The sequence below is a fragment of the Phyllopteryx taeniolatus genome, chromosome 9 (genome assembly GCF_024500385.1).
Source record: "Phyllopteryx taeniolatus isolate TA_2022b chromosome 9, UOR_Ptae_1.2, whole genome shotgun sequence".
Taxonomy (NCBI): Eukaryota; Metazoa; Chordata; class Actinopteri; order Syngnathiformes; family Syngnathidae; genus Phyllopteryx; species Phyllopteryx taeniolatus.
In genome coordinates this window covers 21,716,136-21,740,494 of record NC_084510.1, presented here as the reverse complement: position 1 = coordinate 21,740,494, position 24,359 = coordinate 21,716,136, and the positions used below count along the sequence as shown (strand labels likewise).

The 24,359-nt window shown below is 40.5% G+C and overlaps 3 protein-coding genes across 6 annotated transcripts in view; all 3 read right to left on the bottom strand.

Annotated features, from left to right (window-relative positions):
• The window catches only part of itga7 (integrin, alpha 7), a 36,879-nt gene extending 32,340 nt beyond the window's left edge, over positions 1–4,539 (bottom strand). For all 4 annotated transcript variants that reach the window (XR_009790048.1, XM_061783966.1, XM_061783967.1 and 1 more), the window contains exon 1: positions 4,151–4,539. Coding sequence is in view for 3 of the 4 variants with exons in the window: in XM_061783966.1 (XP_061639950.1) it covers positions 4,151–4,344 (194 nt within the window). In the remaining variant the exon portion in view is untranslated. The remainder of the gene's footprint in view (positions 1–4,150) is intronic.
• A 4,761-nt stretch (positions 4,540–9,300) lies between these two features.
• Positions 9,301–13,425, bottom strand: LOC133483181 (protein shisa-5-like). Its single transcript, XM_061783970.1, has 5 exons — positions 13,265–13,425; positions 12,998–13,154; positions 12,586–12,749; positions 9,979–10,137; positions 9,301–9,677 (listed from the first exon to the last, which is right to left on the bottom strand). Exons 1-5 carry the CDS (start codon positions 13,329–13,331, stop codon positions 9,583–9,585), a joined length of 642 nt encoding a protein of 213 aa, XP_061639954.1. The 5' UTR covers positions 13,332–13,425; the 3' UTR covers positions 9,301–9,582.
• A 1,390-nt stretch (positions 13,426–14,815) lies between these two features.
• Positions 14,816–23,328, bottom strand: LOC133483180 (protein shisa-5-like). Its single transcript, XM_061783969.1, has 5 exons — positions 23,168–23,328; positions 22,045–22,198; positions 20,549–20,685; positions 18,383–18,640; positions 14,816–17,071 (listed from the first exon to the last, which is right to left on the bottom strand). Exons 1-5 carry the CDS (start codon positions 23,235–23,237, stop codon positions 16,863–16,865), a joined length of 828 nt encoding a protein of 275 aa, XP_061639953.1. The 5' UTR covers positions 23,238–23,328; the 3' UTR covers positions 14,816–16,862.
• Between the last annotated feature and the right edge of the window lie 1,031 nt (positions 23,329–24,359).

Below are 24,359 nucleotides of genomic sequence, written 5' to 3'. Positions count from 1 at the left end.
GAGATTGTTTCCATTCTTTGGTAGAGATTTGGCAGTTAAATCTTTATTGTATGAGTGTGAACACTAGCATCTAGAGATGATAACTACTTTGGTGGTTCTGATGTGAATAAGGGGGCATCTACATTATTTGACCGAGGCATTTAGTTGTGTACATCTGATGAGGCGACCTATGGGGTCACATCATCTATTAGAGGGCAGCCACTAACTGAGGAAATACAGGATTGTTTTGGTTTGAAGTGGTGTGCAACTGCATATCATCGTAGTTAGTTAGTGTTACTGTTTGCATGCATCGGGGCCAAGTGGGAGCTAGGACCCACCAGAGCCAGCCGATGAAGCTACAGTGAAAAAAACTTGCTATGTACCACCCACTTTGCAATGCTTATCACTGCCACCTAAAGGTCTGGAGTGGAACAGCACCCTCTGAAATGTGGGTTCTATCAGAATTTTTCAAAAGTCAGACGGGCATGTTTCGGATTGTATTGGATCCTTTGAACCTAATGAAGGGTCTGGTGATAGTTCAGACAAGAATAGATAACTTCAAAGCATTTATCATCATATCATAATCACTGAGTGGAGTGCAGCATGACTTTAGGCAAGAGTCACACACAAAGCTTGGCCACATTCAAAGAGCAGATGACTCACTGTAGCATCTGATTACAACACTTTGGGGCAAGATGTCTCATCATGGCACTTTTCAGAACGTGTCATCTGAACTGCTTAATGGGAATGTATTATTCATACAAGAGAGTCAGTTTCCCTATATTTGTTTTGTGAATAATAAAGCATGCTCTCAGGGTAAAGTCTATTAAGCTACCGCTGAGGTTGTGATACTCGTATCTGGATTTCTGGGAACTCAATCCATAATGTGGCATCTACCTTTGATATGTTTACTTTTAGGCCCTTCTTGTTTTAAATATTGCAGCTTTAGTATCTTAGAGCAGCCTTTGCCAACCTTTTTAAGCAGCGCACCACCCTTCAACATTCCAGGGATGGCACTTCACCTCTTGCACCACCCAAAAAAAAATCAAAGAAAGCCCATTTAATCATGTAAACAGTATCTAAACATGACCTATAAATATAGCCATGTAATTATTTTAGTAGAACACCATTACACTTTAATCTCGTGCAGCCTGCGATTGGTTGGCGACCAGGCCAGGGTGCACCCTGCCTCTCGCACAAAGTCAGCTGGGATTGTATCTACCTCACCTGCGACCCGAGTGACGATAAGCGGTAAAGCGGAAATGTCTTTTTAAGCTATGCACTTCATTCCACATCTGGGAAAGTTGGTGCACCCCATGTCCCCCGGGGGAAAAAAATTAAAGTCTATTTGATGATGCTACCCTTTTTAATTTTCTGCATATATTATTATTAATAATAATAATAATATTGCATATTTTGAAGTTCATTCCATTGCATACCTAATATTCCATTGCATCCTTAATATTGTGGCCAGTGAGAGTAAACACATAGTCAGGCTAAAAATATCAGCGTTTTGTCCATACATAGTGCTGGAGTGATGTTACGAGAAGCCATGTTACACATCACCCATGCTACCACTTTCTTGACTCTCCTCAGGTCCTCCCGCAGGGCAGCAATACGACACTTTTGGCTCAGGGTCACTTTTTAAAATAAGATGCAGTCATGCTGCTGGACAATATATATAACAGTATTAGTTTTGATCAGTGTTAGTATTAGTGTTGATCTGAGCAGGCGACAGCATGACTGCGGCATGGCTAAAGTGAGCAGTCAACAGTTAAAAAGGAAGGAATACTTCTATTGGGGAAGAGGTCTATTTGTTCATATACATTTTTGGGACTAATACGTAATAATATTCTGCCATATTATGATCTGTCAAGTAAAAGTGGAGTTTAACAGTAAATAAAAATGACTATTATGGAGCTATGCAGAAAAACATTTTCATAGGAATGAGGCAGACTGGACGGATGCACACAACATTGTGGAGCGACCACAAGTCATTGGGTGCGCCATGGTAAATAATCCAGTTTTCACTTAATTGGTCTGAAAAATGCCTTTACTACAAATAATGTACCTTTGTTCATCTATCTATGCCAGCAACATATAGTGACAAGCAGAAGAATTAAATGATCTTCCACTCGATGGGTGAATGTATACTTGTCCATCTGTTGCCATGACAGACTTTAAGTGTACAATTAGCCATTCACTGTCAACTTCTTTTTATGCTTGTATGACAGTTAAAGCTCATTGTATTACTCCCTCCTCTTCAAGCAAAAACAAGGAAGAGCATATTGATGGGCACGAAGAGGATTTCCATAATTCAAATAATAGGCTCTCATAATCATATTTCTGCACACCAGGCAGATGTCCCACTCCACTTGCTGTTTGGCAGGGCTTCTAAAGTGATCCACAAGTGAAAAAAGGGTGCAGGATTAGGTTGTACAAGCAGCAGGAGCCGACTGAGAACATGATTTTCGAAAACATATACGTCAACTCATGAGTGCGGGAATACTGATGACAATCAATAAACCTCAAAGACGTGTTTTATGAAACAATCTCTAACATCTGCTGATTCATCACATATGCTCCCATATACTCCCTTGACTTCCCGTTCAGTCTATTAGCTGAAAGCAGCGCACATTAAATGTGCACATTGAATTACTGGAGTCCTGACAATGGTTTGGCACAACAATGCAGCAGCACAGATCCAATGGCAGCTTTCTTTCCACATTTGGTGACACCATATGGAACGCGATGTATCGATCTCATCAGAAATAACACATTTGGTCAAGATTTGAGCTTGCGCGGCTATGTTGTGAGAGTTTTGCGTTACATGGCGAGTAATCAAACCTTGCCGGCAAGATCTGTTCACACCCTACGATGAAAACTCACCAATGTAGCTTTTAAGCGCAACCACTGTGTGCCATGGCAAATTCTCAAGTTTAACTTATTCTGAAAGTTGTTATCTTTTTACTACAAATAATGTATCTTTGTTCATCTATCTATTGCTATGCCAGAGATGTATAGTGACAGGCAGAACTATTAAATGCTCTTCCACTAGATGGCTGAAGGTGCAATTAACCTGTGTATCCACCTGTTGCCATTCAAATAAAATGACAGCTAAACAAGCCCAGATTTCATAATGATTAAGTACATTTGTCAGTAAATTGAGACAAGATCATCAGTACTCAGTACATACTATATGAGTTTTTTTTTAAATTTTGTTTAGTGATGTGCCCAAAAAAGAGAAGTGGTTTTTTTTACCTTTTATTTTTTTGCAGAACTTTTCATATATTGAGTGGTGCCTTGAGATACGAGTTTAATTTGTGAATTCATGTATGAAATTACCATTAATCTGTTCCAGCCACACCAAAAAACAAAACAAAAAAAACACCCCAAAATGTTTTTTTTAATAAGGAAACTAGCACTCTATAATCTTGCACTTAAAAAAAACAATTGACATCTAAAGAATAAAACAGTTTGTGCATCGTGACTAATTCATTGCAGCTCTTGGTGTGTGTGTGACTTGGGCACCGGGCAACAGTGTAATACAGTCATGTAGACAAATGAAAAAGCATTTTACTCAACTGTAAGCAACTAAAAAAAATGCAGTAATATTAGTCGCTCTTGGCAGAGGATAACGGTTATATGCCTGTGAGTATTGTTATATTGTCTGTCTACATGTGTGACTCCACCATTTGTGTTCAAATACCTGTTCCTTAATGCATTATAAGACCAGTAATAGTAATCATGATCCCGTCTATTGTCTTTCCCATTATGTGTTAGCATTAGGCTAGCGGACTTACAGGTAAAGTTATGTGTTTGTTTTAAATGAAGTACGCAATGTTTAATTCTCTTTGTTTAGTGTGACTATTGTTGTGATCTGAGCTGAATTCACTGCTACCATATAGCGCTCTTATCTCAAATATTTACTCTCAAGTCAAAGCAAAAATCATCATATCACGAAAAAACTCATAAGTAGAGTCAACTGTCTCAAGGCACCACTGTATTGTATATATTAACTGTATTTTCACCATGTAAAGCACGTCGTGAGTCCTCTCTGTGATAAGTGCCTTATAAAAAAAATGTATTTCAAATTAAATCTCAGAAGAACTGAAGAAAAAGGTTTTCCTTACATAAGTGGAACAGGTGCACATAGAAGTTGTAAACTCACCAGCTGTGAGGCTCGGGGGTGAGCTGCTGGTGTAGAGCGAGAGAGAAGCCAAAAAATGTCCCGCGGTCTCCTTGCTTGTGCAACGTGTGAGTAGTATCCAGGTTGAAAGCCCCCACGTGGTTGAGGAGAGTCAGCAGAGCCCACAGGAGACCCATCCAGGTCCCAGGGTGTCCACCTAGGGCCGCTTCTGCCATGCTGCAACTTCAAAAGCAGCGCTTGAAGATCTTCCAGTGATTCCGGAAAAAGAAAATCTTGCTCCTGTGGCGGGAAATCCTCTTGTTGTAGCTTGTTGGTGCAGTCAGTGTGAAAGGGGGGAGCAGGCTGTGCTCAATCTGCTCCCGCCAGCTACCAGAGTGCAAGTGTGCAGTACTCGCCTCCACCCCTCTCCTCCTCCCCAGTGCACCCGAGGGAGATGAGGGAGGACAAGTGCCTTGAATAGCCCCACTCACTCCTCCCCCCTCCACCCATACACACACACACACGCACACGCACACACACGCACGCACACACACGCACGCACACACACACACACACATTCTCAGCTGACAACAACACTCAAAGGACTGCTGCCAAAATACCAAGCAAGGTTGTCAAGGTACTTGGAGGCTATTGAATAGAGACAGAGTGGGTGAAGAAAAAATAAATATGTAAAAATACTCCAGACAGCTTTATTTATCTGCTGGCTTCACACGGTCCAAAAGGCTCGTTATACGCCATTCATTGAAATACTTGGAAAAGAGCAGTTGGGCTGTAAAGAAGACGTTTTAAAAAAAAATGTAAAATATTTTCGTTTTTTTGTTTGTAATTTTAAAGGCACTCAATGACTTTATTCATGTTTTTCTTCTTCATTTTGATCAGGATATTTTCAATTAATAATGGCCGGGAATTATATTGTATAGTAGTGCCGTGAGATACAAGTTTAATTTGCTCGTAACGCAAAACACTAGCGGCACGGTGGACGACTGGTTAGAGCGTCAGCCTCACAGTTCTGAGGACCGGGGTTCAATCCCTGGCCCAGCCTGTGTGGAGTTTGCATGTTCTCCCCGTGCCTGCGTGGGTTTTCTCCGGGCACTCCGGTTTCCTCCCACATCCCAAAAACATGCATTAATTAGAGACTCTAAAATTGCCCGTAGGTGTGAATGTGTGTGTGAATGGTTGTTTGTTTGTGTGTGCCCTGCGATTGGCTGGCAACCGGTTTAAGGTGTATCCCGCTTCCTGCCCGATGATAGCTGGGATAGGTTCCAGCACACCCGCGACCCTTGTGTATGGAAACAACATTAAACAAGATGGGGATTTTGTCTTCATTTGGATAATCAATAAGTGGATTCCCACTAAAAATTAACTGGAACGTCCCACCCATCACCACAAAAATCTCTGTGTTTATACTCTACGGTAGCCCCCCCCCCCACGCCCCCCAACACACACACACATATAGATACACACACACTATGGACACAATCTGGACTAGATTAGAGAGTCTTCCACAAAAAGTTGGACTCTTGCAGTTCCTGTGAGAGGAGAAAATGGTGGGAAAGGTCTGTCCACACTTTGTTGACTTTTACAACTTCTTTACATCCCAGTTGTGTGTTGTCAGCTGCAGTTGCTCTGCTGGGACCACCTGATGATGACTGCTTGTATGCAGCTGTCACCTCAACTGTTGCACGCAATAAACCGTCACGTGTGACGTTTGTCACATATTATATGAGTATTAATATCTTCACACTTTGTGCAGTTTGATGAGACAAAAATACTTCAAAATGCTTCAAACAAACAGTGCTACGCTGTACTGTTTCATTTTGTGCAATAAGTTTTTGTCTTTAGTTACAATGTAATCAATTTTAATGGCAATTTTATTGTCAACTACTTCCACACATTTTATTTTTATGACCATAACATATCATGCCCAGAAAACGGAGGCGCTATAATTCATAGAAAAAAAGGAAGGGTTGTATATCTTATTTTAAAATTATAAATAAAAGGTCAAATTAAACAAACACATTTTTTTTTAAATGTATAACTTTTATTATTTTATTATTCTTTTATTTAGTTAAATTTCTACAACACATTTTATAAAACAAATAATGATGGCAAAAAATTACTGCAATTGATAATTTTATGCATTTTTCAAGTTATAAATATTTAATCATATTTCTGTGTATTTTTTTCATAGGTTTAGCAAGAAGTAAATATTTAATTGAAAAAGAATAGTATGAAAATGGTAAAACAAAGAAATAAAGAAAAATAAGCAGATAAATGTTGGCAATAATTAGAAATAATTGTATTCATTTAATTGTTTTACAAGTAATTCATTCATTTTACAAACTAGCAATATTTTGTTTATTTGATACAAGTCTCCACATTTACTAGTAATACGAATTTTATTTTAAATGGGGATCTATTGTATGGTATTTAAAGTATGGTTACAAATGTAATTAGATAAACAAAATAAAAAACATTTAAAAATGAATATAATGCAATTAAAAGAATATGGAAGTGATGTTTCATTTAACAAAAAAAGACTTTTTGCTAAAATTAAGTAAGTCAAAGCATTAAAGATTTAATTAAACGTGGAAAATGAAAAAAATAAAGAAATTAACATTTGATGTGTTTATTTTAATTACCTCAAAGGTGATAATGTATTATTTTTTTTAAATATAGCACAATTAGTTTATATTATTGCAGCTTAATTGACGTCTTCTTTGCTTCATCATCAAATGTTTGTGTAGTATGTCTGCATATATTATAAAAACACATTACAAAAAATTTGTTTTTTTTTGGGGGGGTACTGAAACTGATTACTGGCATTTCCATTCATTTCAATGGGGAAAGATGATTTGAGATACGGGTGTTTTGATTAACAAGTGTGATCAAGGAACAAATTGAACTCCTAAATTAAGGCACCACTGTATAAGAAAAAAGATGAGAAAGTACAATCCACAATGAGTTGTAAATCACTCTTTAAAAAAAGAAATCCCATGTCAGATTGTGTATGCAAGTGTGTGGGAAAGTTGTGCGTATGACTACTTGGACGGAGGGAACCAATGCATCCACTTGGGAGTTTTTTTCCCACACACAAGCCACTCTTGTGATCCGTTTTGTGACGAGCACAGAATCACTTTTAACTGTCCATGACATTTTAACATTCCCAATTGTATTATAATCAGTTAAGCACTCTATTTTAAAACTTAGATGTGTATTCACCTTCACTGAGTGTATAGGGGCGCGAGGAAAGGGAGGTTTGTTGACTTTGTGCATCTACTGTTACACAAGTGTAAACAGAAATGAACTGCTGTATATTAAAAATGCCCCCCCCCCCCCCCACACACACACACACACACACACACAAAAACCACAAAAACTCACCATTAACGTGACAGATGCAGACACCGTGCTTGGAAGGTGAGTCTATTCGTTTTCCATTCATCTTCCGTTATTTATGTGGACTTTTTGTGGCTTTCGTCAAATTGTCTTGAGCAGCTAAGGGGAGACTGTTCTACGGTTGACATATTCGCATATAGTGACAATAAAAATCAAAAATGAATTATTACATAGTTTAAGATAATTATGGAAGATTTGGCTTTTTTACTAAGACGTAGTAATATCAGTCATGAATTATTCCTCAACATACTTGTATGGTATCGAGGAGGTTACAATGTGGCGGCTTCTGATGAAAAAGGCCATAGAAGAAGATCTTGGGGCAGAACACAGCAAAGTTGGAAAAGACCTGAGTTGAGATGACGTGGCACATGCTGCATGACAGCAGCATCCTGATGTGAAGCCTCATTAGCAGTCAGAACACCACCTCAAGGAGAGAGCTTATTTTAGACCTCAAACAGGCAGCACATACGGGCAGGGTAATTTTTCCTCTTTTAGCCCCCCCTCTTTCCCAGTCCCTTCCATAGTCAGCACTATTACTGTATTGATTCATGGACAGAAGGAAGAGAGGAGGGGAAGATGCTGTCAGAGGGTGTGGTGCTGCTTATTGCGGGATTAAATCCAAGTACATCCATGCTTGCTATTTAACTACACTTCCCTAAAGGAGGCTGAGCTGAGTGCAGCTGTTTTCTCACACTGGATGCGCATTTTGGGATATCGAGGAGCAGGGGGGAGTAGCACATCAATCATAAGATGTCAACAATGCTGCAGTGCAGGGAAATATCACCTTGTCCAAATGTGACACTGACAACAAAAGTGGATCAAGTCCAAATAAACATCCGAGTGTTCCTCTGCTGGTGGATTGATGACTTGATGATTTATAATTAGGGTGACAACAGGAAATGTGACAGCGTTTTAAACGGCTCGGTTCGCATGCAGTTTACAGCCTCTGTGTCCTTAAAGTCTAACAACAGTGAGCTCTAGTGGTGCATTGGGTCCAATGCGGGCATTAAAAGCCAGGCAAGAGAGTATATATTTTGGGAACTATAACATATAGGATGCAGGATTTTTTTTAAGACAGTTCTGTCAACGTAAAACTTTTATACTACTCAAAAGATGTTTTTTTTTTAGAGTGGGTAAATAAAAATAAACTAAAATAATGTGGTTGTACAAGTGTGACACCCTCTTTAACCCTCTTCAATTATATGGCTGTGTTCAGAATTAACCAATCAGCTTCAGATTCATGTTAAATGGAGGCCAGTACCTCAGGTCATGAACCTAGTTAACATTTTTTTTTTTTTAAAGTCCAGCTGTTTGAGTTGGCTTTTCCTTTTGGAGTCATATCTCAAAGCACAAGCCATGGCCTGCAGAGAACTTGCACTGCATCGGAGGGATCTCATTGTTCAAAGGAATCAGTCAGAAAAAAAGGTATAAAATAATTTCCAAGTGAAATTTCATAAAGTGTAGCAACCTTCAGTTTACGAGACTGATAAAAAGTTTTCTTGTCACTTTCCCTAAATTGTATCCACGTAAAAAGTGACGTGGTGCCCCTTCAATAGGTAAAATTAGTTTTATTTTAACAATTAAATTTAAAATTACGGTAAACCGGAAGGGCTCATTCTTTTCTTCTAAATTAATGACATCTTTATTTGACGAATATACACTACACACCATACACCTCACAAGAAGGCAGTACAGGTATTGAAGAAAAGGTAATGGTAATTTGAAAAATGTAAACAAAATTGTAAACATACACCAATAATAACAACCCATCATTGTCATTAAAAACACAATTATTTTAATGTCAATTAGACTTGCCTTTTCCCCCGGACTGTAAATGAAGACGCATTTAAGTGACGCATCACAAATAAGTATAGCTAGTCTCTTTGCTTAATGATGGATGAGGCACTTTTAAATATAAGATCATTCACGACTGTATTTATCCACGCTTGCAGTTGGCCAGTTGCTGTGCGTTTCTAGATGTACACAAAAATGCTTCATAATACCAAATGATTCCACACAGTGATTAGAAGTGTGCTCCTTTCCAAGTCTGTGATTTAGGGGTTGAAACCATAGGAAGGGTTGTAGGGAGGTTGCGAATGTCCACCTGGAAGTGGTGGTTGTGGAACACCTGGAGGGTACGCTGGAGGAACTAAAACAAACAGATCACATCATGTGACGATGATAAAAATTCAAGTCTACAGGTCAACAAAAAATGTTGACTATCGGCAATATTTTTTTATATTACTGGAATAAACACTGTAAAAAGGACCACTTACATAGAGCAAACTCTGTCCCTACTATACAATTTCACACTTATACTAAATATGAACCACCTCCTAATTGTAATTAATTAACAGATAAAAAGAGTACAAAAATATGCTTGGGCAATGATTCACACTCTGCTTCACAAACACATTATTATCTCATTACAAGTCAAAGTAAGAACTCACCTGCTTCCATATATAGGGGAGGTCCCACCGGTGCTGTGGGTATGGTGGGGCATCTGTAATGAGGCAAGACTGGCACGGGTTGGTAGCCTGGATGGGACGGCGAATGTTGGGACAGGGAGGCTGGCTGATTGGGTGCAGCGACAAAGGTGGATGTCACATCTACATGAAGTGAGATTTTTTTTTTGTTGGTGGGAGACAACAACATGCGAGTGCAATTGTGTTACATGACATGGAGCAGTGATCGCAACCACGTTAGGATCATCCAATATCACTATTTCCCGCCCATTTCATTTTGACCAAAATTATTATAATTTTTAACAATAATTTATGTATCTTTGTTTGTCTATTTATGCAACATGGAGTGACAGGCAGAATATAGGAATGTTCTTCCACTAGAGTAGACAGAAGGCAGAAGGTACAATTCGCCTGTGTATCCACCAACTGCCATTCGTACAACAGAATGATAGCTTTGTGTTCAACCAAACAAGCTCAGATTTCACATTACATTTCTCATTTACATCCATCCATCCATCCATCCATCCATTTTCTGAGCCGCTTCTCCTCACTAGGGTCGCGGGAGTGCTGGAGCCTATCCCAGCTGTCATCGGGCAGGAGGCGGGGTACACCCTGAACTGGTTGCCAGCCAATCGCAGGGCACATAGAAACAAACAACCATTCGCACTCACAGTCATGCCTACGGGCAATTGAGAGTCTCCAATTAATGCATGTTTTTGGGATGTGGGAGGAAACCAGAGTGCCCGGAGAAAACCCACGCAGGCATGGGGAGAACATGGAAACTCCACACAGACGGGGCCGGGGATTGAACCCGGGTCCTCAGAACTGTGAGGCTGACGCTCTAACCAGTCGTCCACCGTGCCGCTTCTCATTTACATTTGTGGGTAAATTGAGATGAGATCACCAATATTTCAGCATACAGTGAATATAAAAAGTCAACACACCTGTACAAATGCCAAGTTTTTGTGACATAAAAGCACAAGTGTGGACACCCTCTTTTAACTCAGATGTGGCTGCATTCAGAATTAACATACATCACATACAAACTCATGTTAAATGGGAGGCAGAACACACCTGTGTTGATTTAGAGTGCCTCAGATTTACCCCAAATAAATTTTAGTTCTAATAGGATTTTTTCTGGCATCCTCTAGCAAAGTGGTGTCAAACTCTTTTTTTGTCTCAGGCCGTATTGTAGTTATGATTTCCCTCAGAGGGCCGTTAGAACAGTGAAACCATATAAATGTTTAATCATCACCAAAACATATTATTACCATTACACAACAAATTGAGGGATAACTAGTTTTGAAATCCACCACGGTGGACGACTGGTTAGCACATCTGCCTCACAGTTCTGAGGACAGGGGTTCAAATCCCGGCCCCACCTGTGTGGAGTTTGCATGTTCTCCCCATGCCTGGGTGGGATTTCTCCGGGCACTCCGGTTTCCTCCCACATCCAAAAAACATGCGTGGTAGGTTCATTGAAGACTCTAAATTGCCTGTGGGTGTGAATGTGAGTGCGAATAGTTGTTTGTTTCTATGTGCCCTGCGATTGGCTGGCGGCCAGTTCTGGGTGTATCCCACCTCCCGCCCAAAGATAGCTGGGATAGGGTCCAGCAGCCCGTGACCCTAGTGAGGATAAGCGGTAAAGAAAATTGATGAATGGATGGATGGATGGATAGTTTTGAAATCAGAAGACAAGGAAAATAGTTTGTTCAAGTATTGTTTAAGTTATTGTACAAGAAGGGTTTGGTAACAGAAAATGCAATATCTCAACATTATTGTTTATTATTATGAAAATTTGGAATTTGGGTACAGATTTGATCAGAAATCACGGATGTTGACGAGCATGATTTGCTTTCACGGGCCACATAAAATGATGTGGCGGGCCGCATCTGGCCCCCATGCCTTGAGTTTGACGCTGTGCTCTAGCACAAGTCTGGAGGTTTTGTAACATTGGTTGCCATATGGAAGTGTGCATAATTACCTCTGCCATTTCTAAGGCCCCAGTTTCATCTGAAGAAATACAGACTCAAAGGACGATGCTGCCACTACAATGCTTTTGGTGATGAGCAGTATTGTGTTTGCACTTAACATACCTTTTGGAATTATGGCCAAAGAGTTCAGTTTTGGTTTCATCGGACCAGAACAAAATCTCCCAAGCACAAGTGTGAAAATGTGTTCTGAAAAAAAGACTGAACAGGTGTGTGCTGACTCCCATTTAAAATGAGTTTGTATGTGATTGATTAATCCAGAGCACAACCACATCTAAGTTATAAGTCTGTGTGCACACTTGTGCAACCACATAATTTAAGTTGTTTATTTTAACTTTCCCTGTCGAAAACATGAAAAGGATCAATTTAGTTTTACAGATTATAGGTCACATTAATGGTGGAACAAGTCGTGAAACGATTAATCTTGGTCTCATTTTTTTATATCACAAAAAAATGGCATTTGAACAGGGGTGTGTAGACTTTTTATATCCACTGTATATACTTTTTGAGACATTTTTGTTTGGTGAGAGTTTTGTAATTTCAAATATGTGCCTTTGCTCAATAAAGGTAGAGAAACATTGACATAAAGAAAACGTCTCACTTTGACGTCGCTGCGAGTTACGTCGTTTCTTGCACTTTTTGTACAGAAAGCAGCATGGAGCCACAAAGCAGGTGACGAGACCCACGCAGAAGATAATGGGAATGACTGCGCCGAGGATGCTGCCCAAGAGTATAGCAGGCCTTGTGTGCTTCTCAAAGCGAGGCCTGTGCAGATAAACCAGCAGTAGTAGTCAACAGAAGCATTATCACTAAAATTGTAAAACTGAACCTCAAATATCGATGTTCCGCTACAATTAAATTATTTTTCCCATAATAATCTGTTGCGGGGTCAAACTGCCACCACACATTTTTTTTTGCGACTTTTGACGTTTCCAAAAAGTAATTTCATCAGCGTCTGACTTCAGAGGTTAAATTGTACAGAGAATAAATATTTTCGTGAAAAATTTTGCTACCTGTCATCGCAGAGATCCTGCTGCTCTTGAGTTAGCTGTCTTGTCTTTTCAGTGCAGCAGTATTTATTGCTGCAGGTCCCACAGCAGTACATGCCACCACACTGGCGACCATCGCGACGTAGGCCGTTGTCATCCCAGTAGCTGGAACAGTTGTCAGCTGGAAGGCAAGCCAAAACATATTAGAACCACAAGAGCATAGTTTTGCTTTCATTTCCATAATGACACCCAGGTTCAAAGGCGTAAAGATACACCAAAAAGATAACTCACCCCATGTAGTTGGTATCAGGATGACACATGAAACCAACACCAGAATGGACAAAACGTCCGACTTCATTACTACAAAAACACACACACACTTTAGCACTGTTTCTGCACATGAATATACTGTGTGTGTGTGAGTGTGCGTGTGTGTGTCCCACCCAACAGCTTAGTCACCTAACGACATTCCTGCCAAGAACCGGCTCGGTGTAATTAATGAAGGATTGCTACTATTCAATGGTATCAAAATAAAGTGACCAGTGCTAATTTCGTACAGGTTTATGACTTTCAGGTCAGACCTCGAAACAGGGAAGGTAATCGCCAAGGGCCCCGAAATGAAGGGGGCCCCAAGAGACGGGTGACATTAGCCCATATCAATGACAAGACAATGCCACGGCTTTAGACACTGCAACGGCAACAATGTCAGAAATCGCCTGCATAGGGTTCCTTAGTAGCTGTTGTTTGCTGGTGGCTAGTATGGGGCCTCGGGAGGCAGAGTGTTTTTGTTTATTGGGGGAGGGCGGGGGTCCCCAGGGAAACTAGAAACACCAGTTTCTTGTCGAGGATAGAGTGTATAAAAACATTGAATAATGGAAACAATTTAAACATCAGGCAATCACAAAAAGAAGCTGGAAAAAATGGAGATATATGCTTGCCAATTGCACAGTAACAAACTTACTGTAGGTCACAATGATGTAGAACTACACAACACCGTATCATACCGATTGGTGTTTAACAAAAGACATTATCAGTATGATGCAGTGGAAACTGCTAATATAAAAATGATCAGTGTTAAATTAATACCTCTCAGATCGTCAACATGACCAATGAGTGTAGCTGTCTAAAGACATTTCTTCATCAAGTTACAGGACTTTTTAATTCTTGATTCTTGTAGTTTTTTGGAATTAAATGGTTGCAATCAGTGGCACAGTGGCCGACTGGTTAGGGCGTCGGCCTCACAGTTCTGAGGACAGGGGTTCAATCCCCGACCCCGCTTGTGTGGAGTTTGCATGTTCTCCCCGTGCCTGCGTGGGTTTTCTCCGGGCACTCCGGTTTCCTCCCACATCCCCAAAACATGCGTTAATTGGAGACTAAAAAATTGCCCGTAGGTGTGAATGTGAGTGCGAATGGTTGTTTGTTTGTATGTGCCCTGCAATTGGCTGGCAACCAGTTCAGGGTGTACCCCGCCTCCTGCCCGATGATAGCTGGGATAGGCTCCAGCACGCCCGCGACCCTTGTGGTTGCAATCAGATATGCTCAGCATTACAAATCAGACCCCACACATTCTTGTATGTAAGTATGACTGACCCGCCCCGGTTATTTGCCCCACAGCTAAATAGTTTTCCATGGGCCACAGTCTAGTCATTTAAGATGAACCTAAATCAATCCAAATGTATGAACTTTAACATGAGGGACCCTGCGGCCTATGACTTTATACTTTCCCATAAGTGCTTGATCCCCCTGTCATGAAACTCTTCAAATAAAAGCTCAGAGCAACTTCGACATAAAATACCCCAAAATATTGCACACATCTTAATTAACAATACAGGACACCTGATATGAAACGTAGGATACATACTGTATTAATTAAGGCAAATTGCTGGTTGCAAACATTTAAAAGATCTCCACATAATACATGCATGCATACAAAGCAGATTTCTAATTTATTGAGCTGGCATGTGGTCACATTTGACAGGAAGAAACTCAAGCAATCTGTACGCAAGACAAAGAAATCACGCCCTGTGATGTAACGGGCAACAGCTACTAAAATCTAAATAAAAAGGAGGAAGTTACAAAGCTCTGCAGTGTTTGTGTTACGTCGGATTTCAACAAAGACTGCTGGGTTTGCGCTTGAAGGTCACTTGAGCAAAAGTACTTTCAAGTAAAAGAGGAAATCAAGGAGGCAATTCGGTGCAGAGCACAGGAAATATGTACTTAATCCTGACTGTTAGTAGTATAGCATAGCTTAAGAATATATAGATTTTTAAAAGGGGAACACAGAATGTGACAATAAACAGAACTGGGTTGAGTCATGGGTGAACTGCCTCGGTCTTGTTTCTTTCTTGTCACACCCCACATCAGACACATTTCATCGTGACCAGGTTAAAATAATTAAATATTATAAATTCATCATCCTCATAATGTTGTTTTCAATGTTATGTGATTAAGTAGAAGGCACAGCAGTTGCTAGCATCAGTAAAGCAAGAAAAATTAAATCACACTTTGGTTATTTTGCTACCAATGCATTGCGGGTACATTTGCATCCAGTTGGAACAATTAAAACATCCTACAGTTGCACACAAAATAAGCTTATTGAGGACATGAACACAAAGTTGTTGAGCCAAAACCCAATGGCCATCTTGAGCAGAACATAATGAATATTCCCTTTTTCCTGGTAACTCCTCACTCCATGACAAATAATTCCCTCTATTGTCATACATTAACAATGAACTATGAACTTTTTTTGACAATCAACTAAACACTACTTTTCCAAGAGACATCTTTTGGTCGAGTGCAGCGGTTTTCAAAGTGAGACACGCCACTGGACTGCAGGGCCATGTGCAGCAGCTTATGAAAATAAGAAACATGTTAAGCTAACCGTGGCGATGTTAAAGGCCAAGAGAAAGGAGTTTTACAACAAAAGGATACAATGCTAAGCTTTTAAGGTGAATGATGAACAACATAATTCCGGGATAGGGTGTGAAAAGTCACATTTGACACCCACAATACTGTGTTGAAAAGTTACAGCTTAATGTGGCTATTATGATCTCCGCATAAAGTTGGCTGGTAATAGAAAAACCTTGTGGTACCATATGTGCAAAAGGGCTCTTACTTGAAATTTCACACATTACTTTCAACATATTTTTTAATTGTTACAGAATTTTTTTTATTTTAGTTTTGAAATGTTAATAGGTTTGTAAATAAAGAACTTCTTGTTTGGCATCACAAAGCATTTTTAACAAATTTTTTTTAGATGTTGTTATGTGTTAACGGACACAACCGTAAAGCACAACAATTACAGCGGTAATAAAATATAATTGTATTTTAAGAGGTTAGGGGAGTATAGAGGCCTCAGCTGTTTCATGTTGTGTAAAGGGAGTCTCACTGTGCCACACTTTGAAAAAACCCAGCATGGCAACCAAGGCCATATGCCGACTGCACCAAAAATGTATTGTAATATAACAATTACACAAAAAAAGGACAACTTTATCGCTGGTTACACATTGTAATAGTACTGGCAAACGACAGGCGCAGGTGACAATGAGTAATGAGGCTAAACGGCAGTAACAACACCAGCACGAGAGAACACTACGACAACACGTGTCCGATTATAACACTGAAATATTCAAACATGTTGATGAAGATGGTCAAGACAGTTCGAGCTGCAGTAGCTCACTCTGTAACGATTTGGGGGAGGCTCATGAAAAAGAAAAGGAAATTGGGACTTGCTTCCTGAGAACTGCAAGGCAAACATCTCTTCCCAAAAAGGCATGCACGATCCTTTTGTGCATCTGCGTATATAGAAATGACCTATGTGAATGTAGCTTGGTAAAATAGACAAAGTGTAAAATTCTTTGACGATGCTGCAGCACACTCGAAGCGACTGTTATCCCATCTTGGGTGGCGGCGAGACAAAATCCGGGTTATACGCCGGCTGAGCCAGGTAGTCTATTTGGGCTGCTGGAGCGTTGGCATGTGGCTGCACGGGGGGCTGCATGGGGGGTTGTATGGCTGGCTGCAGAGGGTAGGACGGCTGGCCAGGGGTAAACGCAGCCTGGCTGTAAGGCGCTGGGTTGGGAGGGTAGAACGGGCCGGCTGGACACGTGAAGACAAAAAACATAGATTAGCGTCAAATTAACCTTTTGGAGACATTAATGGGGGTCTTATTTTTCTTATTATTGCTTTTCTGAGCAAGTTGAAATTGAAAAGACGGAGAAAAAAACCACTGTCATTGAAAATAGATGGACATGGAGGGGAAATCTGAAGACTAACATGGCAAAACACATTATAATATAAATCATATCCAAAAAAGACACTCCCAATGGAATATTTTTCAGTGCCATTACTTGTTTTGGTCTCTGTACATCGTTTTTCTACAATGCCCTGTTATTTTCAATACCAAAAAAAAAAATGGCAGTGTTCTGACTCCTAGGATGCCGAGCTTTATGACCCCTAGTCTGGTCGTGACATTGGTTCAAATAATTTTTATTTTTAAACAAAATATATTCAACATAAAAAATTTTTATTAGTCCTTATATTGGTGGAATATTATAAAATGGTATCTATGTATATCGTCAGTTGGTGACAACAAAATATTGGCGACTGAAGCATGACTACATTATGATGTTTCAGATGTCAGTTGGAAAACATTTTTGGTATGACCTTGTTTCTTTTGTCAACAGTTTAAGGCCTGCATTATTCTAAAAACTTAACACCAACAACAGCAGACAAATCTTTATTATTAATTATTGTCCACGTCTGGTCACCATCCTCTCATTTCACAATATACTGTGCCTTTGAGTGTGTGTGGCTTTAAAAGGTGGAGCCTGGCCTGGTGAGTGGCGAGGGAATCAGCGAATTAGAGTGTAGCGTTGGCTGTCGCTGAGTTTAGGTTAGCAGGTTACCTTGCTAATTGTTAGCTAGTTTGCGTTAAGTGCCTGGGCGTCAGTTGCGGCCGTAGGCAGCGATACAGTTTGTTCAATAAATCGAATGAAACTGCACTGGCGGCTGTGTCTGTCCTAGACAACTTGTGGGTGCATTACAATAAATTTTTGAATAGCGCTGGTAGGCCTTTTTAAATTAGCTAACACTGATTTCTTTGTTGGCCATCTAGATGTGCTGTTGTGGTAAATTAGCTACTTCTACTTTAGAGTAGACATATTGCACTTTAGCTCCTTTGGATATTCTGTCTTTCCTCCTGGCTTGCCACCATTACGCTAATGTATTTCTACATTGTGGTGCAATCTGTAGTAACATTAGTTTTAGTTCAACATTAGTGTGGCAAACGTATTCCACTTCCGAAGCTTCGAGGCAGAGACTTTCCTTCATTTTTTTTGTAATCAAATTACTCGATTTATCGTTTCAACCCTAATTCCATATCATGTGTGTGTACAAATCCCCACTCACTAGCTTCCTGATATGTTGGCGGTGGTCCGTGTGTGAAAGGCAGCCCTGGGTGGGGCATAGTGGGCATGGACTGCTGCGGGTATCCCTGTGGCGGCATGGGTTGGGCTCCATATCCCGACTGCACTGGTACAGGCTGGTAGGCTGGATACGGTGCCCCCTGGTAGGGCTGTGGTTGCCCGGGCGACATCGTCGGTTGCTGGGGGTAACGCTGGGGGGTGTTGGTGATCACGGTGGTGTGAGTGGTGGTTGCAATTACAGCTGTGAGGAAATGACAGAGGAAAAAAAAAAAAAAGACTTAATTTCCAAAACAGTAGCAAAAGCATGGAGACAAAAACTCTAAGTAACAGACAACAATTCCACTTTTTTTTTACATAAACCTGATGGTGTTTTGTGGTCAAATAAATCTAATAAGAGGATATGAACATTCTACCACTGCATAAAAACACAAGGGGAAAGGAGCGTGTTAGTTGTCCCCCCCCACCACAAACAAACACACACACACAATTATTTTTTCCATCATGACCACTTCCCATAAATGACGTGAGATGGTCGTGAGTTCCCTCATGTGGTTGCTGTGGAGACTATGAGTCATTCATATACACACACACACAGTAGGTGGAGCTCTGACATTCCTGCTGCACTTTAGCCGACCACTCGCTTGCTTGGCAACAAACTGTGCAGCTGACGGGAAGTGGAATAGTGTGCAACATGAGGGAGACACACACACACAACATGAGGGACACACGCATGCACACTGCAGCACCTGAAGTGTATACATCCACTTGCAAACCTCTTAAGTACTTATTTCCCCAATACTGTATAAGTAAATACTGGTGAGAATACTTTCACGATGCACATATATACACAAAAATCACCTCATCCTTCAGAAAATTATTGTAAATTAAATTTCTACCCAAGTTTATGTAACACAAGTTCTAATATGAAGCGAAAGGGAGCAGAGCCAGGAAAAGTCAAAATTCCCAATTTGGAAACAAGTAATGAGAGTCATGTGGATGGTGAGCCAACAAACCGCACGACTCCCCTGATTGCGCTTCTTCAAAAACTAGAAAGACCAAGTATGACTCTGAGTCATTGGAGGGGGTGGGGGGAATCATGTTACTTCACTTTGAATGGTTAGGCAGTTTGACACTATAAACTGCAGGTTTTCACTTGTTCAAAATAACTCTAGAATCCAGCTAACAGATATGACTTGCAGAAATGAATGACCTTTACTTCCTGAAATGTAAACCACTGGTATACATTGGTATAGTTCAAATGCAGTATTGGAATGAGGAACAAAGGTAATTTAAACTGCTCAGAATAAAAGGCCACAGTGGACCATCCTCTGATGGCAATTTCTAAAAGGATAAGATGTCAGAGCATTTCTTCCATTTGTTTTGGATTTTAGCCTCGATATTTGCCCGATGAGCTATCCTGGGCGATTTCCCAGATGGGCCCAACATATTTTGTCGGGAACGACAATACTGTGACGATACTGTAATCCACGACGATACTGTAATCCACGACGATACTGTAATCCACGACCAACGATTTGGCCCTACGATAGCCCTACGACGCCAAAATGAAAAGTCTAGCATGTTTGAGTTTTTGGATGTCTTCCGTATAGTGTGACATATCAAGGACAACTCTCCGACAGCGCACCTTGACATCGACTAACAGGATTGTGTATAACCGGCGTATCGCCTCCCTTGCTTGTCAACATATTTGGTCGCTGTTGTCAAAATTTATTTACGCACACAAACCAATGTTGCTAAGAGGATGATTTGACAGAACGCCGCCATGTGTACGTACAAACGTTAGTGGTAGTATACATAACGTTTTGTTGCCTCAACATACATTAAGCAATCCTTGAATTAATTCCTCTCCCGAGCACCAGTGACGACCGCCGCAGTTTTTCCTCATTTTGTCCACCCCCCCACATTGGTATGAGCCATTGTTGTTGTTGTCGTCGCCATGGTATAGGGTGTATCCGGTCGTGTTGACCGGTGACACGTTTTCTGGCTCTGCCTCCCCGACAGTGTTTGATTTGACAAGATAAAGCCCACTTTACCAGTGACTGAATGAGGACACCTCAATAATAATTTTATTTTGTATGCCAGCAACACCAGTGGATGATTAGCACTGACGGGGAGCTGGCTGACTTACGTCGCGGCTTGCGGCACATCTTGTACAGACAGCAACAGGGACAAACGCAGCAGCTGATGAGGACCACCACCACAAGGATGGCACCGCCAATCACGGAACCCAACACTGGCGAGGATTCCATTAACGTATGATATTCACTAATTGAAGAGACACAAATAAACAAACAATATGAAGAACAATAAATAATAATAATAAATACAAAATGAAAAGAACAGATTGTTTGTTTATCCATCCATCCATCCATTTTCTGAGCCGCTTCTCCTCACTAGGGTCGCGGGCGTGCTGGAGCCTATCTCAGCTATCATCGGGCAGGAGGCGGGGTACACCCTGAACTGGTTGCCAGCCAATCGCAGGGCACATAGGAACAAACAACCATTCGCACTCACAGTCATGCCTACGGGCAATTTAGAGTCTCCAATTCATGCATGTTTTTGGGATGTGGGAGGAAACCGGAGTGCCCGGAGAAAACCCACGCAGGCACGGGTAGAACATGCAAACTCCACACAGGCGGAACCGGGGATTGAACCCCGGTCCTCAGAACTGTGAGGCTGACGCGCTAACCAGTCGTCCACCGTGCCGCCTCTTTTGTGTTTAATCAAAATTAAATATTTGCAAACATCTGCTTTTACTTTGGAAAACAATGGTCAACATTTCTGCCTATTTTCTAACATGTCACGGACCAAACCAGTAACTGAACCATAATCAATTAATGGAAAATTCAGTTTGATCCAATATATTAATTAATCAAATTTAACAAAAAATATCATTATTTGCAGCCGTAGTACGAATAACCTTTAATTGACATGTAGTTGAACCTGAAGCAGCCTCATGAGTAGGTTTGGGCATCAAGAATCGAGAACCGATTGGAACCGGAACTAACATTCCAGTTCTCACAGAATCGGTTAAATAAAAAAATTTCAGGTCCCAGTTTCGATGCCTACAGTCCGCCGACCCTGAAGAACAAACTGGCGATAACCAACGAAGAACGCGCACGAGGACGTGCTTATGCCCAACGGTGGCGGGAACAAAAGTGTTTCTTAACTTTGCTAAAATAAATGACCAGTCGCCTCAGTGCAACACTTGGAATAAGATTATATTGTGCAAAGGAGGCTTTCACAATATGTAGAAGTCTGATGTGCTCCCTCCCACTCCGAGGCTCAAACTACACCGCGCGAAACTTCAGTGAAGTCAATTGGGTGAGTGTGAAACAATAAAATACATCTAAGCCAACACTGAGGCAGCTAACAAGTAAAACAGTGGGTTGCACTCTTGATGGTTTTTAGCGTTTATTTTAGTCTTCAAACCAACGTTAAGAGTTGACGACAGACACAAAAATAAACTATTATTATTATCAAAAATTATTTTACCATATCGGAAAGAATGTAGAAACAGTTGCATTACAACCTTAACAAACCGCTAAAGGTTGATCTGTCACACCAAATGTTTTCCATACAGTGTGGTTAAATTGAACTCATGGTGGGGAAAAAAATGATTACCATTCTTCTTGGGTATCCTCCGTAAAGCGAAGAAAACTATTCGTGCAGCACCGTTTGGAGTAGCAGTTACCACAGCAGTATCCTTCGAAACATCGCTTATATGGGTGATACTGGCCGCTTGAGTCGGTGTAGGCCAGACAGTTTTTATCGTCCGCTGTTACAGATCACAAACAAAAAACACAAGGCACAATCAACAGGTTTTAGTGGATTATGAGCCTATATGTCAGTTATTAGGCTATAAAATGTTGTCCGAGCACTGTCTGAGACAGAAAAGGTCCTTTAAATGAATGATTGTGCAATCTTCAATAAAAGCATATTACAGCAGGCCCAACATTGATCAATACTTGACTATTAATAATTTGAGTCTGAAAAATCCACCTTGTGACTGTACACAGATCAAACTGCATTATCTCTCATATTATGCCAAGATGAGTCCGGGTCATTGAAGATAAACAAGGGCAGGGTGAGTGGTGAGTTGTATGTTTGTTCATTCGTTTTTATTTGTTGCAATTCCAGTTGGAGACTGCTGATGAAAGCTACATAGAGATGCTAACACTGCTAACCTCTAAGCTGTTGGTACGTTTAACTTCCAGAACTGCCTCTGTCCACAATACTGGAACACAACACGAAATATACAGTAAAAGTACACTTTAACTGATTGACAATTGGTTTATTACTGTAACTATAATTACACTTGGCCATTTCAGTACTTATGAAGTCCTCCCATGTTCAAAGTAAATTAATGACAAATACTGGACAAAATGTTATGATTGAATACTGTGAGGCAGGATTTTGTATTTTTTTTGTACAGGGGTACCTAATGTAATGTCTGGGGTGTGCACTCTGTCTTGTCAGTTTCTCTTCGGGGAAAAACGAAACTCTGCTGGAATAGCTGTCAAATAACTCCACCCAAAGAAAACGTTGTATCAATGTCATAATATATATATATTATTTTCATTCCATATGCGATGTTTCCTTTAGGTAGCTAACGTTAATGACAAAGCTCGGACTTTTATTTATTTTATTTTATTCTTTAAACGGTTCTCGACATACACACGCGAATGGCGCTGTGACTTAACAACAACGACAACCACGGCGGATTGTCTTAAATTTACAAACTTACCCGACACACAAGCTGCCAGGGCGGCACATAGTAAAGCCGAAAGGACAACACCGGGGAAGCCTGACGCCATGGTTGCTCCTTCGAGATGCCAGGATGTATTCACACGGACACACGCAACACACAACAGGAAGTGAGCTCCTCAGACGGCAGAGCAAAGATCGTCTCTGCTTGCACGCACCAACATGTGTCTCACTCCGATGTAGTTCCGCCCTAACTTCCGGTTGATTAGAAGAGTTTCCTAACCTTTACGGAGCCAATGAGGCACTTATTTTACATTAGAAAAATGTCACGGCACTCCACCGTTCCATCAAACAAAAATGTACTGAAGTAATGATGATCTCTCAATTTTATCCATTTACTTTCTGCTTCTTCGAGTGGAAGAGCATTTAATTGTTGTCCATCAGTATACGTCACTGGCATAGATGGACAAAGATACATTGTTTTTAGTACTGTTCATAAATAATTATTTAATCGATTATTAATTATATGTGGGGAAATGACTTGGCACTATGTGTAGTGTGCAAATCAACTGTCCATGTTAGTGTATTTTAATACACATTAACATGCATACATTTACAGTGAAAACACTTGTCAAATACCCCAAAGCCAACATTTTCTGATAAAAGCTCAGTCAGCATCAAAAGCAATGTTTCATAACCTTAACCAAGGCACATATTTTACACACAAATATTTTTTCAAAGTCGATACGTCAGTTAATTATGTACCTTCTCAGTACAACATGGTATTCATTCTTAGTGTGTGTTTGCATCATAGATTCTTCAAAGCAAAAATTTTTTAAATCCACGGCACCCTTGTTTTTTTCACCAGGAGAGGTCAATGTAACTGAAGTTTCAATAATTTAATACATTTTCGAAACAATTTGTACAAATGGTTAAGTGCTTCACAAAAGCTTCATTGACCCTTCACTAAAGAGCACAAATAGACATTCACACTCACATTCAAACCTCGACAATTTAAGAGTCTTCAGTGAGCCTAACATACATGTTTTTGAAATGTTGGAGGCAGCCATAGTAACTGGGAAAGAAATTTGCTACACGCAAGTACGGGAGATCATGCACACTGGGAGGTCAGAGAACAGATTTCAACCGCAAACATCAAGTGTGAAGCAGACGCGCTAACCACTAGTGCGTCATAATTTACTTACAGCCGCCAGCAAGTGTCATACTGGAAG

What these genes read in the sequence shown, in the direction of transcription:
- LOC133483181 (XM_061783970.1), bottom strand. Translation starts at nt 13,331, where the DNA reads ATGAAGTCGGACGTTTTGTCCATTCTGGTGTTGGTTTCATGTGTCATC. An exon ending in CAGGATCTCTGCGATGACAG is followed by an intron (nt 12,750 to 12,997) that starts GTAGCAAAATTT and finishes TTATCTGCACAG; the next exon opens with GCCTCGCTTTGAGAAGCACA. An exon ending in TCCCCTATATATGGAAGCAG is followed by an intron (nt 9,678 to 9,978) that starts GTGAGTTCTTAC and finishes TGTTTGTTTTAG; the next exon opens with TTCCTCCAGCGTACCCTCCA.
- LOC133483180 (XM_061783969.1), bottom strand. Translation starts at nt 23,237, where the DNA reads ATGGCGTCAGGCTTCCCCGGTGTTGTCCTTTCGGCTTTACTATGTGCC. An exon ending in CCTGGCAGCTTGTGTGTCGG is followed by an intron (nt 22,199 to 23,167) that starts GTAAGTTTGTAA and finishes GATCTGTAACAG; the next exon opens with CGGACGATAAAAACTGTCTG. An exon ending in GCCAACATATCAGGAAGCTA is followed by an intron (nt 17,072 to 18,382) that starts GTGAGTGGGGAT and finishes TCACGTGTCCAG; the next exon opens with CCGGCCCGTTCTACCCTCCC.